Raw genomic sequence first — 15866 nt, 5'->3', positions numbered from 1 at the left:
TCCCCCTCATCCCTTACTTAACTGGCACCTTCCCTGACTCCAGGCACCTCAGACTTCGCCTCCCCATGAATAGAATTGCCCCTTGTGATTCAGTTCTGCCATCCACCCAGGCTGTGGCCTCATTGAGGACTGCACAGTACCTGTTTTGCTCCCCATAAAACCCAGTGCCTAGGACATCTTGGCACCTGAACAGAGGTAGCGCTTGGGAGCCATGGCCTGCTCTAGAGGGAGGCTGGCCAGGGCACTGAACTGGTCAGGGCTGAGCAGAGAGAGTTTATTAGAGAGGCAAGGGGCAAACACATATTTACACGGGCTGCGCAGGGGCATTAAAAGAAGCAGAGGCAGGGACAAAAGGTTCCGGGAGAGGCTCAGACGAGTTCCACCTTGGCATTGGGGTACACGGCCACCACATCGTAGCCCTCAGGCGGCTTGACACGAGCCTTGGCGTGGCTCTCGCAATAGAGCCGCTCGTCCAGAAAAAAATAACCGCGCTGCTTGAGGTTCAGACCGCAGTCACTGCACATGAAGCATTCGGGGTGGTACAGCTTGTCCCGCGCCTTGACGATGGTGCCCCTGATGTGAGACAGGCAGAGGACAGCATGGGGTGACAGATTCACCAGCATGCCCTGTCCAGGGTGTCGGGCAGGGTCGGGAGAGCTGGGGTCTGGGTGGGAAAGGCAGGGGACAGTACTCACACGATGCCGTGGCTGCAGCGCGTGCACTCGGGTAGCCCCTGTAGGCCACTCAGTGGGGCGCCCAACTTGCCAGCCGTGGGCTTGAGGTTCCGGGGGCTGGCAGGCCCCAGCCGCTCTCCTGAAAGCCGGAGCACGGGTGGCATGAGCACGGTGCAGACAGGCAGAGGTCAGAAAAGGGAAAAACTTCCCTTCTGGGGGTTTGGGGTTGGACCCTGCTTCTGGGGCTACCACCACACACACTGGAGAGGGAGTTTGGAGGGCAATAAGAAGTGTGGGAACGCTGCGAGGAGCCAGGGGAGGGGCGGACAGCCGGGAGGCAGGATGTGGGGTGCCAAGGTTCTGCTGGGGGGGCCCACAGGGAGTGGGAAAGCAGGTGGGGTAAGGGTGGGAGTCTTACCGCCCTCGCTGGCCTCCAGCATGCCCTGCAAGTAGCGGAAAGAGCCTGACTGCTTGGGCTCCGCAGCTGGGGGCTCGGCGGGCTCCCTCAGCATCCTGTACACTTCCGAGCCCAGGTCGACTCCACAGTCGCGGTTCCGAGAGAGGACTCTGGCTGGGTCAGTGCTGGGCGAAAGAGATGCACGAAGGGACAGGGTTGCAGGACCAGCCTTCACTCTGCCAGTTGAGGGGTCTGGTGAGGTTTCATAGGTCAGAATGCAAAAAGTTGAGACCCAGTGACTAAGTGTCAGGGGTCAGGATGGGACCTGGTGAGATTTGAGGGATCAGGGTTTAAGATGCTATTGAGGTGTGGCTACAAAAACCATGGTCTCAGTACTACCTGTGGGGTGGAGACACGTGCAGGGTGCTCATCTGGGCCAATAAGGTGGCCTCACTGCTGCTGCCATTGTGAGGGACTGAGAGGCGAGGCAGCTGCCCATAAGGAGATCCCAGGCCTGGCCTACCATCTTCTGGCCCAATTCCTGTGGCCGAGGGCCGCCTGCTGGTCGCTGGACTGCCATCCTACAAGAGAGAGGAGCGTGAGGCACTGGGAAACCGTCGGGTAGGGCCTCTGGCCATTCCTGGTCCACCTCCCCCTACCCTGCTATGCCAGGCCTTCGTGGATGTTGGCTGGCTACTCCTGCTTTGGCATCTCTGGGCAATGGTGCCCAGCCAGGGAGGGAGTCTGTGGGGAAGGGCTGAGCCTTGGGCTTGGTTCCGCACCTACAGAAATGAGAAATGCCCGTGGAAAGTCAGACACAAAAACCTGAGTGCCTGAGACGCAGTGTTGGCTCATGAACTCTGTGGTGGTTCTGACCACCAGTGCCCATGAGGGACAGTGCTGGGGCGGGACTATCCCAAGAAGCCTTTCAAGGCCGGTGTGGCTGGAGTAGAGTGTGTGGCTTCCTTGTAGAGGCGGTCCTGGTGCCAAACCTTCCTATCTACCAGAACTGTGCTAGGTACTGGCTGGGCCCATGGCTGGGGACACAATGAAGAAACTCCTGGCCTGCAGTCAGGAAGAGTCATCAATCGTTGTGTACCCAAGGCCCTTTGGTGAGGCCAGAGGCCAGCCCCCTCAGAGCCTGTACCTCTGCCCCCATTTCCTGCTTCCCAGGCCAAAATGGTGGCCTTCTGTAGGCATAGCAGATGAGGGGCAGGGGCTGGGCCAGGGCTCAAGGCTCCCCACTCCACTACCCCATAGCCAGCCTGATGCCCAGGGCTGAAACATTTGGGGGAGGAGTACCCTGAACACGCCTTCTTAGCCCAAAGAAGAGGGCAGGATCTCTGTGGGTGTGGGTCGGAATGGGGACTGGGGCTCTCTGTCCCTGCAGAGTCCAGGTTGTGTTGCCCCTAGCTTGCAGGCACATGTCCACGGCAACACAGGCATGCGTACTCTCACAGGTATGTTTCTAGACATACACCTACATGAAGACAGCGCTCACTAGACAGTCTGTCCACATACACCTAGTCACACATACATGGTTCCATATACTCGGAGTCAGTGCTGGTCACCCTGGGGGTGACCATGGTGGCTTCCATGGCTGGGATGAGGTTGGTGGCCTGAGTATCCTGGCTTTAGAGTGGGGCCAAAGAGTCCAGGCCATGAAGGTGGCCCCAGCCTCAGGCTGGGAGGAGACATGTAAATTTCTCCTCTGCTCTACAGTGTGGACATGGAGGACAGATGGGGAGGAAAGGAAGCCTAACCCTAGGGGAAAAGAGCCTGGCTTAGAGTCAGGCAGCCGCCAGCAATGGGACACAGTCGAGCCTGAGGGGCTTTATCCCAACTGCCCCTGCTTTGTACAGGCTCTGAGCTGGGTGGGAGCCTGAGGAATGGATGGCCAGTAGCTGAGCAGGAGTGGCGACCCACTTCTCCCACCACAACAAAGGAGAGGGTCTCTCACTGCCCGGGTGGGCCCCCATCAAGGAGGCCACAGCAGGAGGAAAACCCTCATCCCCACTGGGCCCAACAAAAACCTCTGAGAAACCCGAGCACTCTCGTACATGTGTCTGCAGGGCAGGCAGGCAGGCAAGCTGGCTTGGCCTCTAATGGGGACCAGATGGGCCATGGGCCATGGGGGCAGGGCTGAGCTGGTATAGAGGAGGCTTCAACAGGAAGGGGAGGTCTTCAACAGGAGGAAGGAGGTCCTCACTCATCCCCACCCAGCAGGGTGTGAGTCTACGCAGGGCCATCAGAGCCGCAGCCACCCACGCAGCAGCCCTTCGAGGGCTGAACTCTGCTTAGGGCACACATGGTGACCTCGATCTTGGTTTGAGTTTCAGTTCTATCACTCACTAACTGAGCAAGTCACTTCACTTCTCTGAACCTCAGGTTCTTCACCTGAGAAATGGGGAATACAGTCTCTATATCGTAAGTTCTTTGTAGGGATAAAAATGAGACAGTCACATACAAAGTACTTAGCATAGTGCCTGGAGCACAGCAAATGCTTATTGGATGAATGGCTGTCATGGGTGTTCCCGAGCCCCATTCCTGGATTTCCCCTCTGGGTCGTCGTATACCTGGTCCCATATGCTCCCCGTCTCTGAGGACCCACCAGCTGCTGATTTGGTTGTTGAAGCCTCAGTGGGTTAGTTAGCAGAATGGATATAACTGCCTGCTTGCTCATCAGCTCACACATGACTGTGGTCAGAATGTGGGACACTCAGCTTGGATGGAGGTGGGTGCTGAGTCCAGATGAGCAGATGGCACCTCCCAGAGGCCAAGCTCCGACTCTCTCTCTCAGTCTGGAGGGAACAGGCTGCATGTGCAAGGACTGCCTGCCCCACCTGGTTTGCTTTAATTCATCACCTGGTTCTCAACTTAAATGCCTCCCTCTCCAGGAAATTTTCCTTACCACCATCCTTCCTTTACTCTTGGCTGTGCCAGGTGCCTCCTGCATTCCCACGTGAGGCCTGACAGGAGAGTCTTCTATAACCCTACATGGAATGGGGCCTGAAGTTACACTTGGCCCTGTCACATCCCACTTGGGGGGGGAGGGGAGAGGCGTGCCAGAGTTGCCTGTTCTGGTCGTAGGACCAACTGTGGTTTTCTCCTCCTCTGATGGCTCCAGCTGGGCCTACCCTCCTCCCCACTGCAGGCAAAGGGTGGGAGCAGTGTGGGACAATGGGCCCTGTGTCTGTGTTACTGAGGCTACCGCCATGCAGGGGCTGGTGGGGGTGTTTCTTTCGCCACCCATGGAGCTTGTGACCTTTTAAGTACAAAAGGCGGGCAGCAGCTGAGGGGCTGCCCTGTTGCTTGTGGAAAATCCCTCTGCTTCCAGCCTGAGCAGCCTGGTCCTCGAGGAGGTCAGTGAGGGAACGTGAGGGGGCAGAGGGAGTTGCTCTTCAGCCCTCAGAACCTGTAGGCCCACTGGCCCTGAGCGTCTCTTGCACTGAACAGAGCAAGCTCAGTCCCCTTTGTTCTATCCATGCAGACACTGAGCCTCACACATGAGCCGGGGGCCTGCACACCCTGCTCCCCTCTGCCTGGCCCATGTCAAACATGGCCAATTTGTCTCTCCTACTTCTCCCTGTCCCCACCCCATGGGCCTTGGGTCCATGAGACTATCAGAGCAAGCTTTCCAGGCACAGGTGTGGCCATGAATCACTGCAAGAACAGAGTGCACATAAGCAGGCCCAGGAGGCCATAACCCTACATGCTGAGGTCCCGCAGAGAGGAAACCAAGAGTCTCTTTGTGTCCCTGTCCCATCACCTCACCCCTCACCTCTATCTTCTGACCCTCGGGGAACTTTCTTTCCTCTGAACCTGTGGTGCAGTCTCACCTCTGGGCCTTTGTATGTGCTTCCTAGCACACTTCCTCTCTCCATGCCCTTTTCCCTGCCTCATTCTTCCTAGGCCTTCAGGTCTGGGCTTGGATACCCTCTCTTCCAAGAAGCCCTCTCTGATCCCTCGACAGAGTCAAGTGCCTACTGTGGACTCCTTAGGTCCCTGGCTTCTGCCATCCCAGAACTGCTAAGTGCCTTTCCCTTCCGAACAGGCCCTCCCTGGTATGTGGTAAGCATCTGGCCTCAGGGGTGCCAGCAAAGACAAGGTAGGGGACAAATGTCGGAGTAAGATGGGGGTTGGGATAGATGGTAAAGGAGCAGCCAAGCAGATCCTTCCCTCCGATACAGCGAAGCCTCCATGGCAAGAGAGCGGACACAAGCAGGCCCAGGAGATCATGGACTTCACATACTGGGGCCCAGCGTTCTGACTCCATCACACACCAGGCCAGTCTCCCCCTTGCCCAAACTTGGTGGCACAGAGATGTCGAGCTGGCGCTGGATACCTCAGTCTTGCCCACTGGTGTCCCGTTAGTCCGTGGCAATGAGGCTCTAGAGCAGCCTGGCCCCCTTTACTCTCCTTGGGGACAGTACCAGAGCTGTGACTCCTGTCATACACAGGTGACTGAGCAGACGGGCCTGTAGCACGAGGTCTGCTAGATACAATCACAGGATGGCCAGGAGAAAACTTCAGCCTTGGGAGGGCAAGGAAGTACCTTACATTCTAAGGTCAGTCCTGTGGCCTGGGGTTGCCTCTGGCCAGGTGGGTGCCCACGGATAGGATGAGACAAAAGAGTGCCCCATTGCCTGAGGTGACTCCACAGCCTGAGGTTGGGCCCCACCCCACCCCCAAGCCTGATGACTTCCTCCTGGTCTAGTATCACTGGGCACCAGAGTGAAGCCCAGCTGGGCGGGTGGTAGCCCTGAGCCAAGCTTGGCCCCGTCCTCACCACAGATACCTTGGTTCCGGAATCCAGGACTACCTGGGGTATAGACAGAGCACCTAGGAGGTACCCATCACCAGGGGAGCACAGGATGGGGCAGGGACAAGGCCCAGGGAAGCCTTCTGCCTTAGTCTGGCCTGGACATCCGAAAGCCTCGGTGAGGACATCCAATGCGTTAAACCTGTGAACCAGGCCTGGCCCCTCTGCCCTGGGCTTGCTCTGAGTCTGTACCTACCTGGGCCTCAGGGTCAATGTGGATCCTGTGTGCCTGAGCCTTGCTGTCATCTGGGGTGCTGGGCCAGCTCCTGCCTTCAGGCCTGTGGCAGGAATTAGGATGGTCAGACACATCTGCTTACTACCGGGTTTCCCCGAAAATAGACCCAACCGGACAATCAGCTCTAATGCATCTTTTGGAGCAAAGATTAATATAAGACCCGGTATTATATTATATTATATTATATTATATTATATTATATTATATTATATTACATTACATTACATTACATTACATTACATTATATTATGACCCGGTCTTATGGTAAATTAAGACTGGGTCTTATATTAATTTTTGCTCTACAAGACGCATTAGAGCTCATTGTCTGGCTAGGTCTTATTTTCGGGGAAACACGGTATGCCCACCATGCCTGGGAACCAGGACCAAGAGGGGCTGGGCTCTAGGCCCAGAGCCACCCAGGACCAGGCCTGGCACCCTGGATGGAGAAGGACACACCAGTGCTTTCCCCTGCACCAGAATGGTGGCTGTTGTGGCAAGGAGACCCAGTTCTAGGTTTTGCCACTCGCCTGGGACGGGGCTGTGTGCCCCTTCACCACCAGCTGCTCCACCCTCTGTGGTCTAGTTTCTAGAGAGGAAGCTGTAGCTTCCCCACTCACCTACCTGCTCAGTGGCCTATGGGAGCTTAGCAAAAAGAGGGTCAGCGCATGGCAGGGCGAGCCAGGCCTCATACTTCGATCAGCTAGGAGTCCATCCACTCATCCATCCCTCTCTGTCCATAGCCTCTGGCCGGGCCTGGGGGTCGGCACCCACAAGCTCTGGGGGAGGTGGAATACAGACTCTGAGGGGTGTGCCTCCCTCCTCCTGCTGCCGGCAGAGTCATCACCAATGTCTGCCCAGCCCAGATGGGAAACAGGCCATTAGGAAATTCCTACTTCACCATAGAAACCAAAAGCCAAACACCACTCAGGAGGGAGAAAAACATCATAAACCTGCCATAAGCAGGGCAGACAGGGCCGAGAGGCTACAGGCCTGGGGCCTAGTCCTGCCACATAGTAACCCTGTGAGAAGGCAGGCCAGGAGGGTGCATGGACGTTGGACTGGAGAGTGGGAGTGTAAGTGAGGCTGGTTAGACCAAAGGGGAATGATGTCCCCACTCTACCCCAAAAGGCCTCTTAGGGCTTCTCGAGGTCTCACCACTGGGCCAGCAGCTCAACCCTACCTCTCTCGCTGACTCAGAGGAGGGTTTTAACAATCTGTCTACACCTGGATCCACGCTCACTCTGCACTTCCTCTCCTTGGCCCATTCCTTGGCCCCTTTCAGGCTGCCATTTTCCCACACAGCCTTCTAGAGGTCTGTGGCACAAGACTCTTCTGCCTCAGGGCAATGCCACCCCCATTGGCATCTGGCTCCAGCCCCCTCAGCCAGTCTCCCAAGTGACTTTCCCAACTCACAGCTCTCACTGTAGCCTCCACCCACTCAGAACTCCGCTGGGATGAGTCTAGAACATCTCGTTTGGCTATCTGGCTTCATATGTCCCTGAAGTTCTGCCCGGAAAAGAAGTACAAGCCTGAGGTCTTAAAGTCAGAGGGCACAAAGTACCCAGAGCCAGGAGGGTGGCTCAAGGTATCAGATCAGAATGAAGGGCTTATTCATGTGTCAACCTCCATTTCCAGGCCTCCGCTTCAGGCTAGGCAGGTGGCTCCATCTGCCATCTTTAAGCAAAATGACAGCCAAAAGGTGGGCTATGCAAATGCATCTTATATCACACGTAATGGGCAATAGAGGATCCACCAGAAGCCCCACCAGGGTTGGAGCTGATGCCACGAACGTCCTGGACCTACAGAACATGCCCAGAAAGTGTGGGTTGGCTTAAGTTGTTCGACACCAAGCTTTAAGTTCCAGACGAAATAAGCATAACAGGGAAACGGGGCCTTCACTTTTCATCCTGTGGAGAAGTCTGTGGAAGACCAGAGCCCTCTGCACACAATGCACACGAGACGCCAGGCAGGGAAGCTGGTCTGGGGAGAGCCCGTGTTGGGGGTGTCTACCCATAGCACAGGTTCTGGCATAGGATAGAGAGCATGGGCAGAGGCCTTGCAGGTGAGAAGGTGCCCAGGAGGAGATGCTGGTCCAGAGGGTCAAGGTGGCCCCCGTTTCTTTCTTTTTTTTTTTTAATTGGGGAACAGTGTGTACTTCCAGGACTTTTTTTTCCAAGTCATGTTGTTGTCCTTTCAGTCTTAGTTGTGGAGGGCGCAGCTCAGCTCCAGGTCCAGTTGCCGTTGCTAGTTGCAGGGGGCGCAGCCCACCATCCCTTGCGGGAGTCGAGGAATCGAACTGGCAATCTTGTGGTTGAGAGCCTGCGCTCCAACTAATTGGGCCATCTGGGAGGCAGCTCAGTTCAAGGTGCCATGTTCAATTTTAGTTGCAGGGGGCGGAGCTCACCATCCCTTGCAGGACTCGAGGAATTGAACCAGCAACCTTGGGGTTGAGAGCCCACTGGCCCATGTGGGAATCAAACGAGCAGCCTTTGGAGTTAGGATCATGGAGCTCCAACTGCCTGAGCCACCAGGCCGGCGCGGCCCCAGTTTCTTGATAAACCAGAATCTGTATGTGTGGGAATTAGGGGTGGGGCTGGAGTACAGGACCCCAGGTTTTCACCCTGACCAACCACAGCTGGTACGTCATCGTCACTCAAGCCCCAGATCACAAGACAGTCCCCCTTTGGGAGCTGAGGAAGCGTAGGGCTCTGAGATTAAATCACTTGCTGGAGGATAGCAGTTCCCAAGTGCAGAGCTGGGATTGGAACCATCACAGGAGAGAATGTGCTTATACCTGCTCCATGGCCAGGGAGCGTATGGGGGCTGAAATGCCCTGGGCAGAACAGGTCAGTGGACCCCCAACCCCATCCATGCCTGGCTTGGAACAAATGACCAGAGAAGGAAGGAAGGAAAAGGCCCCTCCACCCTGCCCCCACCACGCCACCCTGCCCTGACATCATTCTCTCTGGGAACCTCCTGACTCAGGCCCCCTGTGAGCCTCCCCACCCCCATCCCCAGTTCCACTACCACCAGGGCTTCCCTTGTTCAGCCACGAGAGTCAAGGCCAGAGGTGAGTCAGGGCCCAGGAACCCAGCCAAGGGGGCGGCCCCAGAGGCCACTCGTGGGCAGAACAGTGCTGATGTTTCCCCCAGCCAGCCTGTACTTCAGTCTGGGAGAGGGTGATGAATGTGATCCTGCTTTACGGAGAAGGAAACCCAGGCTCACAGAGGTCATCTGGGGTAGCCAAGATCCACAGAGTCTGGATGAGGACCAGCTCTGCTGAACTGCCAGGCGAGGGCCTCCTCACTAGGGGCCAGGCTGGGGTGCACAGGCCCTGGACTTCCAAATGGGCCCACTTACCACCGAAGGCACAGCTACCGGACCTGCTCCCAACCTGGACCTGGACCTAGGCCAGACACAACTGGGGGCAAGTTCAGAGGCCTTCCCACCATGTTTAATGGCTCCAAGCCAATGGATCACCCCCCACCCTGACAGGGCTAAGGCATAGTTAGCTGTGTTATGGTTTGGGGAAGCTTCTCCCACACACATCCACAGGGGGTCATGGAAAGTCCCTGTTAGCAGTGAATGTGGCAGAGCTCAGCAGATATGTCTGGCTTCTCTGGATCCAGGCAGGACAGGGGGCAGGGAGATTCCACTCAGGCAGGACCTGAGCAACATCTGCTCCAAGGCTAGACCTTTCCTCCTAGACTATCCACAGGGGACAGATGGGGCTTGGTGATCCCCAGTCCTCCCTTTTATGATAGGCTGGATAGCATGACTGTCCGTGGCATCCAGGTCTAACCAGGGCAGAAGCACAAACGTAGTGGGGACAGCGGAGGCAGAGCAGTTGTGGCGCTGGTAGGCGTGGTCAGCAGCCAAGTAGGAGTGGAGTCTGGGAGTGAGAAAGACCTGAGGTCACATTTTGCTTCCCAACTCCCTTGCTCTGTGACTTTAAGCACACTCTAGTCTTTCTGAGCCTCGCTGTCTCATCTGTAAAGTGGAGACTATATTAGGTTTTACTTTATCAAGTTGGTTTGAGAGTTAAACAAGGTGTTGGATAAGAAACTTCTTTGAAATAGTCATCAAGCTGGTCACTCAGGGGTGGGGAAAGGTTGATGTCACTCCCCACACTCCCTCCCTCCACCCCAGGCTACTCAATGTCTTATTACAGCCCTGATTTGGGGCTACTTTCCCCCTGCCGTAAGTCCTCCAACATACTTCCAGCCCTGAGTTAAAAGAGGGCTTCTTCCCTTCTTAAGCCACCCCCACATTCAGCATCTGTTAGGCCCCTGTGAGAGCACTACCCCTTAGAACTGGGGTGCCCAGGAGCTGAGGCAGAGAGGCTGTGCAAGGTGCAGCTCACCCAGGATGCTGGTCACTCTTAATACTGCTCCCCTTAAATCCATGCACCGCCCGCATTGTCCTGGTCTAGCCTGCCCATTGCGTACCTGCTCACAGAGAGCGTGAGGTGGTCGTGGCAGCCTTTGATGCGGTTCTGAGCTTCCAGGTGTGTCATGAGCTCTGTGCTCTCTCCATTGATGGCCTGGATCAGGTCTCCAGGGCACAGGGCAGCCAGGGCGGCCTTGCTGCCAGCATGGACCTGTGGGTTGATAAGCCAGATGACTGGGCATTGGTCGTTGTGTGGCCTTGCTGCAGCCTCTGCTCTAACAACCCACAACTCCAGCACTTAGAGGTCCTGGTAGGGTGTGAAGGCATATGAGAGGGACTTCCTCTGGGCTGGGACAAGTGGGATGTCACTCCTGCAGCCTGTATATGTGCCCAAGGACATGAAAGGGATAAATAGAGACACATGTGCTCCTAGATACATACAAAGCATGGACATGCCACAAATACCCTACATAGACAGTGCCCCACCCAGCCAGACCTCATGGCAATCCCTTGACCCAACATTCAAACCCTTAGTGACCTTGGCTCCCGACCTGTTTCCTTTCATACCCGTTCACATTCACCTCCACCCACTCACACTCTATCCAGATGATGTGAATGTCCAGGGGGTACCTATGGGCACCAGATATCTCTCACCTCCACCCTTTTGCAAATGCTGTTCCCTCTCCCTAGAACATCCTTTCCCTTGACCCCAAACCCTAATTACCAGCTATCCTCCTCATCCTTCAGGTCTCAGCAGAGAGGCCGCTCTCCTTTGTGGGCTTTCACAGCCCCCTGTGCATGCCCTGTACCACCTGGTTCCCTTAACATCATTAGTGCCCCTAGGTCTGCGTCCTCACCCCCCCAGACAGGTCCAGGGCCATCTACTCCCAGCTGCCAGCCTGCACTGCTGGGTCACAATTTCACCTCCACTTCCTCTGCTGGACAAACACTCACTCAGGCCACTCCAGTATCACTACTGACCCCAGAGGGTCAAGCAGTGTCCACATCTGGAATCTCTTACAATGTCAGTCCCCTGATGAGAACCACATGAGGTTGGGGATGGGATCATAGAGAGGCCTAAGTAAGCAGCCCAGGGGAATTCAGGCAATAGGGCATCCTTCCCTGTCCCCGCTCTTGACACAGCCTTTGGAAATAGACTTTAGGCACCCTCATTCTTACCCAGACTCTCCAGCAGTGCCCAGCTGTGGCTCAAGCTGCCAGGGACCCTGTTTCTATTTGTGGGGTGGGAGCTCCTGGAAGCCTGACCAGGCTCAGTTTAGCCTGTTCTCAGTAATGAGTGGACAAAGATGAGGTGGTGGCAGCTCCTTGGCTGGAGTCCTGGTGTGGGCACTGCCCAAGCTGACCTGCCCTGAAATAGGCTGCCCCAAGGAATGTTCTTCTGGAGCATGACACCTTCAGCCACCAGCCATTAATGTTCACTCGTAGGGCCTGGGCACCTGCACAGGCCTGTCCTCCGGGAGGAGGTGCCCACTTGGCTCCATCCCACCCCCTCATCAATGCCATTCTCCAGGCCCCCTCTTCATGGAAACCTGCTCTGTAATATTGCCTGGGCTCAGTGCTTTACCCATAACTAACTAGAGGCAACCTCTCAAGCACCTGATGAGACAGAGGCATTCTCATCCCTATTTACAGACAAAGAAAGCGGAGAGGCTTGGGGGAGGGGCACCTTGCCCCAGTCCTCACTGCTGGAGAGAGGAGTCTTCCTCAGGGGGGCAGCTAGCTGCAGGATGACTCAGCCAGCACAAGGGTGCATTCAGGCCCCCAGTGGGTGGGGGAAGTTCTCGAAAGCAGAGGTGGCTGAAACTCTGCCAGCTCCACTAGCCCAGAGAGTTCTGGTCAGAGAGGGCTCGAAGCCAGGAAATGGTGACTCTCCCAACAGTTGCTTTTCCATGCATTGTCTCATTACTCCCCAAGGCAAGCCCATTTGCTAGATGAGATGACCGAGATGCCTAGAGAAGTGCAGAAGGACACTCAGTTGATGAATGGGAGCTAGGATTTCAATCCAGGCCAACTGGTTCCAAGTCCTGTGCTCTTAACCACAGTGTGCTTTTTTGCAAAAAGGTAGGGTGGAGAGAGAGTGTGTCCCAGGGAGAAGGATTAGCAAGTATAACGGCTCATCTGAGAGAGAGTAAAAGCAGGCTCCTGTGGCAGAAGAAGCATCCTTAGTGAGGAGAGAGTGGAAAAGTCAGAGAAGGAGCAGGGGCCAGACCTGTGGGCCTTCTAGGCCTAAGTGAGAAGCTTGCATTTCTCCTGGGTGGCTGGGAACCATGGAGGGTTCCAAGCAGGGAAGTCACAGGACAGTTAAATTCAAGCAGGTCCCCCTGGCTACTGAGTACAGGATAAACAGATGGAAGGAAGGGAGAGGGGAGCAGTGAGTCAGCTGGGAGGCTGGGGCGTGAACCAGCCCCCTCACCTGTAGCAGCTGTGTCCTCAGGCCCTGCTCCACTCCACTCCGCCTAGAGTCAGGTGCCATATTATTTCATATAGTCACAGCAAACTCCAGACAGGCCTGGATTCCGGCCTCTGCTCTGCTTCTCTGGGTACATCACCTCAGCCTCTCAGCCCCAGTGTCCCCATCTATAATGTGAGGCCAGAGGGAGTCTTTAGTTCTAAGGGCTTTTGTGAAGACTGTCTTAGACAATCAGGACAAAAAGGTCCCACAGGGGGTTGGGCACACTGTGGTGCCCATTCCAGGCACTGGTTGCTAGGGAGACGGGACCAACACCCTTTAGGGTGGGGCCTGGAAGTCTGGATGCTCCAAAGCCAGCAATCACTATAGTTTGTGGGGAAGAAGCCCTGGACACTGTTCTTGGGGGCTTCCTGAGTCTTCGTGGGCTGAGGTTGTAAGGCCCCAACGCTGCCAGGCAGCCAGCCTCCTCCTTGTCTGAGTGTGTCTGTCCCCACTCGATGGGGGAGCCCCTGAAGCATGGAAGGGTTGGGTCTTGACCCCCCTTGGTGAGGACACTCCCACTTATTGTCAGTGTCTGCAGACCTGCCCTTGAGGTACCTGCTGGGCAAGCCATGGCCTGTGTTTCCCAGCCCCGTAAATCTCCGCAGATCCCACCCAAACCCCGGCTCAGCCATCCTGGCTCCTCAGGACTGAGCTGCTGCCGCGTGACTTTGGGGGACAAGGGGGGTTCTTCCTGGCAAACCCTCTTCCAGCCTGCCTGCCTGGGGCCTGCATCCCGATCAGCTCCAAACAAGGCCGCCACTGCTGCCGCTATGACGTGTGGAGGCCTTTCCTCGGCGGCAGGCAGCCGCGTGGGCAACAGATGTCTCTGCTCCCTGCCGCCTGTGGCCGTCAGCCGCCGCCACTGAGCCTGTCAGCGGCCTCACGCCCAGGGTGCCTGGCCTGCCGGCTGGCCTAGCACCCCCACTAGCCCACCTCTGCGGACACACAGCATGACACACACAGGCAGACACACACATTCACACCATCCCCAGCAGGGCTCCCTCAGGGAAGTGAGAGATGAAAGGCTCCTGGATGTGTTGAAGGCCTACCTCACTCAGCCCCAGGGACCTGGCAGTGTGGGGTGAGGGCAGATGTGGGAAGCCTCCCAGGACAGCTGGGCCTGCCTGTCACCCTGGCCCCCAGAAATGGGATTCCATGATTCCACGCTCCACCAGGTGCCCACCCCCCTCCCAAGAACTGGAAAGAAGTGTCTGAAAACCCAGTCTGTTTGGTCCAGTCCCACAGCCAGAGGTGGTGGTCGGGTGGGGGAAGGTAGTTCTCAGTTCCTCTGACACAGGCCACCAAAGGTCAAAGCAGCTGTGTGGGGGCAAGAGATGGCTCTCAGATGGCCACAGGTCCCTTTCTCTCTTCCCTCCAGACTGGGAGCCCCCAAGGACAGAGCCTCCTCTTCTGTCCCCTAGGCTGGAACCCCCAGGGGCAGAGTTTGAGTCTCCTCTTCTGGCCCTTCAAACTATGTGACCCCCAAGGCTGGGCCAGGATTCCGTCTCCCTCAGAATGGGCCTGCATCCACTCCTCTGCTCCTATGTCCTCCTCAGATTGGCCACTACCCAGGTGCCCCCACTCCTCTGCTCCTATGTCCTCCTCAGATTGGCCACTACCCAGGTGCCCCCTCCTCTTTCTCCCCTGTCCTAAACCTGGGGCAGTGCATGGCCCTGGAACCTTGAGGAAGTGGACTGCGGCTGTCCTGGCCCTGGGTCTTGTAGTGCTTTGTGGGGAAAGCTCATAGTCAAGTCTCTTCTTCGCCTGGAAACCAAAAATTTCTCCTGGTCACTTCCCCTTAGGTCAACTGAGGTCACTGATGAGAGACTGACCAAAACCTGAGTGGGGAAGTGGATGAATCTTTCTCTTCAGATTCAGGACAGACCTCAGACCTCTCTGGGATCTTCCAGTTCTACTAGCAGGGACCCTTGATAAGGGAAAGGGGCTCTCAATCATTTTATCCCAAATCTTCAGGCCGTATTGGGTTTAAGCAGCGTTTCTGGGCTTCTGTAGATCTGCCCAGACACCTGGCACATGACTGCGGTCCTTTCCTCGCCTGCAGTGACACCCCGAAGAGTCCACAGTGTGTGAAATCTGGGGGGGATCCTCCAAGGGATAGGGAAGGCAGGCCCAGTGGGAGGGAAGAAAGGGGGTTGGGACGATGCTGCCCTGCCTGGAGGCCTCCTCTACATTCTGGGTGGCCAAGGATCATCCAGGTCAATCCTAGGCTGTCGAGCCTCAAGGACGTCGGGGATCCGGGTCCCGTGTGGACCGCGAGAACCAAGTCTCAGATCCAGGACCTCCCTGCCAACCCATGGCCGCCAGACTCACCCGCGAGATGGTGAGGGGTGCGCTGAAGTCCCGGCCGCCCACCAGGCGGAAGCCCCAGGGCGAAGGGCCGCGCAGAGTCACGGAGTGGGGCATCGCGGGCCGGAGCCGCAGCCGGAGCCTGAGCCGGACACTGAGGAGCCGCCGTCGCCGCCGCCGCCTGGACGCCGCGCCCCGCCCCCGGCCCGCCCGCCCCCGGACCCCCCTCCGCCCGGCCCCCGCCCCCGCTCCCCGCGTGCTCGGATTGGCCCCGCGGCCCGTCCGACCCTCCCACTTCGGGGGGCTCTGAGGACCCGCCCCTCAGTCCCGGACAACTGCCGCCTGGCACCCCCATCGGGTTTTCGGAGACCCCCCCACTAGGATGGCCCCGACGTCCTGGATCCTGCCCTGGCCTGCGCTTTTCTGGCGGTGGACCCTAGCCCGGCCTTGGAAGGTCGGGCACAGACCCTTTGAAATCGCTTTTACTGGGCGGCGCCCCGCCCGGAGGAGGGATGGGGGGGCGCTCCCCAGATGGGGGATGGGGCCGCGTCTTGCCCAGAAACCTCCTC

General features: G+C 57.0%; 1 protein-coding gene across 3 annotated transcripts; it reads right to left on the bottom strand.

Annotated features, from left to right (window-relative positions):
• Positions 1-260: 260 nt before the first annotated feature.
• PDLIM4 (PDZ and LIM domain 4) lies at positions 261-15483 on the bottom strand. 3 transcript variants are annotated; one of them, XM_081035744.1, is made up of 8 exons: positions 15322-15474; positions 10577-10728; positions 9931-10020; positions 6090-6171; positions 1471-1652; positions 1093-1256; positions 696-813; positions 261-573 (listed from the first exon to the last, which is right to left on the bottom strand). In XM_081035744.1, exons 1-8 carry the CDS (start codon positions 15412-15414, stop codon positions 369-371), a joined length of 1086 nt encoding a protein of 361 aa, XP_080891870.1. In that variant the 5' UTR covers positions 15415-15474; the 3' UTR covers positions 261-368. The 3 variants fall into 3 exon arrangements, with proteins under 3 accessions (XP_080891870.1, XP_080891871.1, XP_080891872.1); XM_081035745.1 differs by lacking the exon at positions 9931-10020 and having other exon boundaries at positions 15322-15483; XM_081035746.1 differs by lacking the exons at positions 9931-10020; positions 10577-10728; positions 15322-15474 and adding an exon at positions 6750-6885.
• Positions 15484-15866: the final 383 nt, after the last annotated feature.

This window comes from Rhinolophus hipposideros, assembly GCF_964194185.1.
Source record: "Rhinolophus hipposideros genome assembly, chromosome: 23".
NCBI classification, from domain to species: domain Eukaryota; kingdom Metazoa; phylum Chordata; class Mammalia; order Chiroptera; family Rhinolophidae; genus Rhinolophus; species Rhinolophus hipposideros.
Note: the sequence above shows the minus strand (reverse complement) of the source record. Positions and strands in the feature narration are given on the sequence as shown.

What these genes read in the sequence shown, in the direction of transcription:
- PDLIM4 (XM_081035744.1), bottom strand. Translation starts at nt 15,414, where the DNA reads ATGCCCCACTCCGTGACTCTGCGCGGCCCTTCGCCCTGGGGCTTCCGC. An exon ending in ACGTTTGTGCTTCTGCCCTG is followed by an intron (nt 6,172 to 9,930) that starts GTTAGACCTGGA and finishes TTCCTGCCACAG; the next exon opens with GCCTGAAGGCAGGAGCTGGC. An exon ending in CGCTGCAGCCACGGCATCGT is followed by an intron (nt 574 to 695) that starts GTGAGTACTGTC and finishes GTCTCACATCAG; the next exon opens with GGGCACCATCGTCAAGGCGC.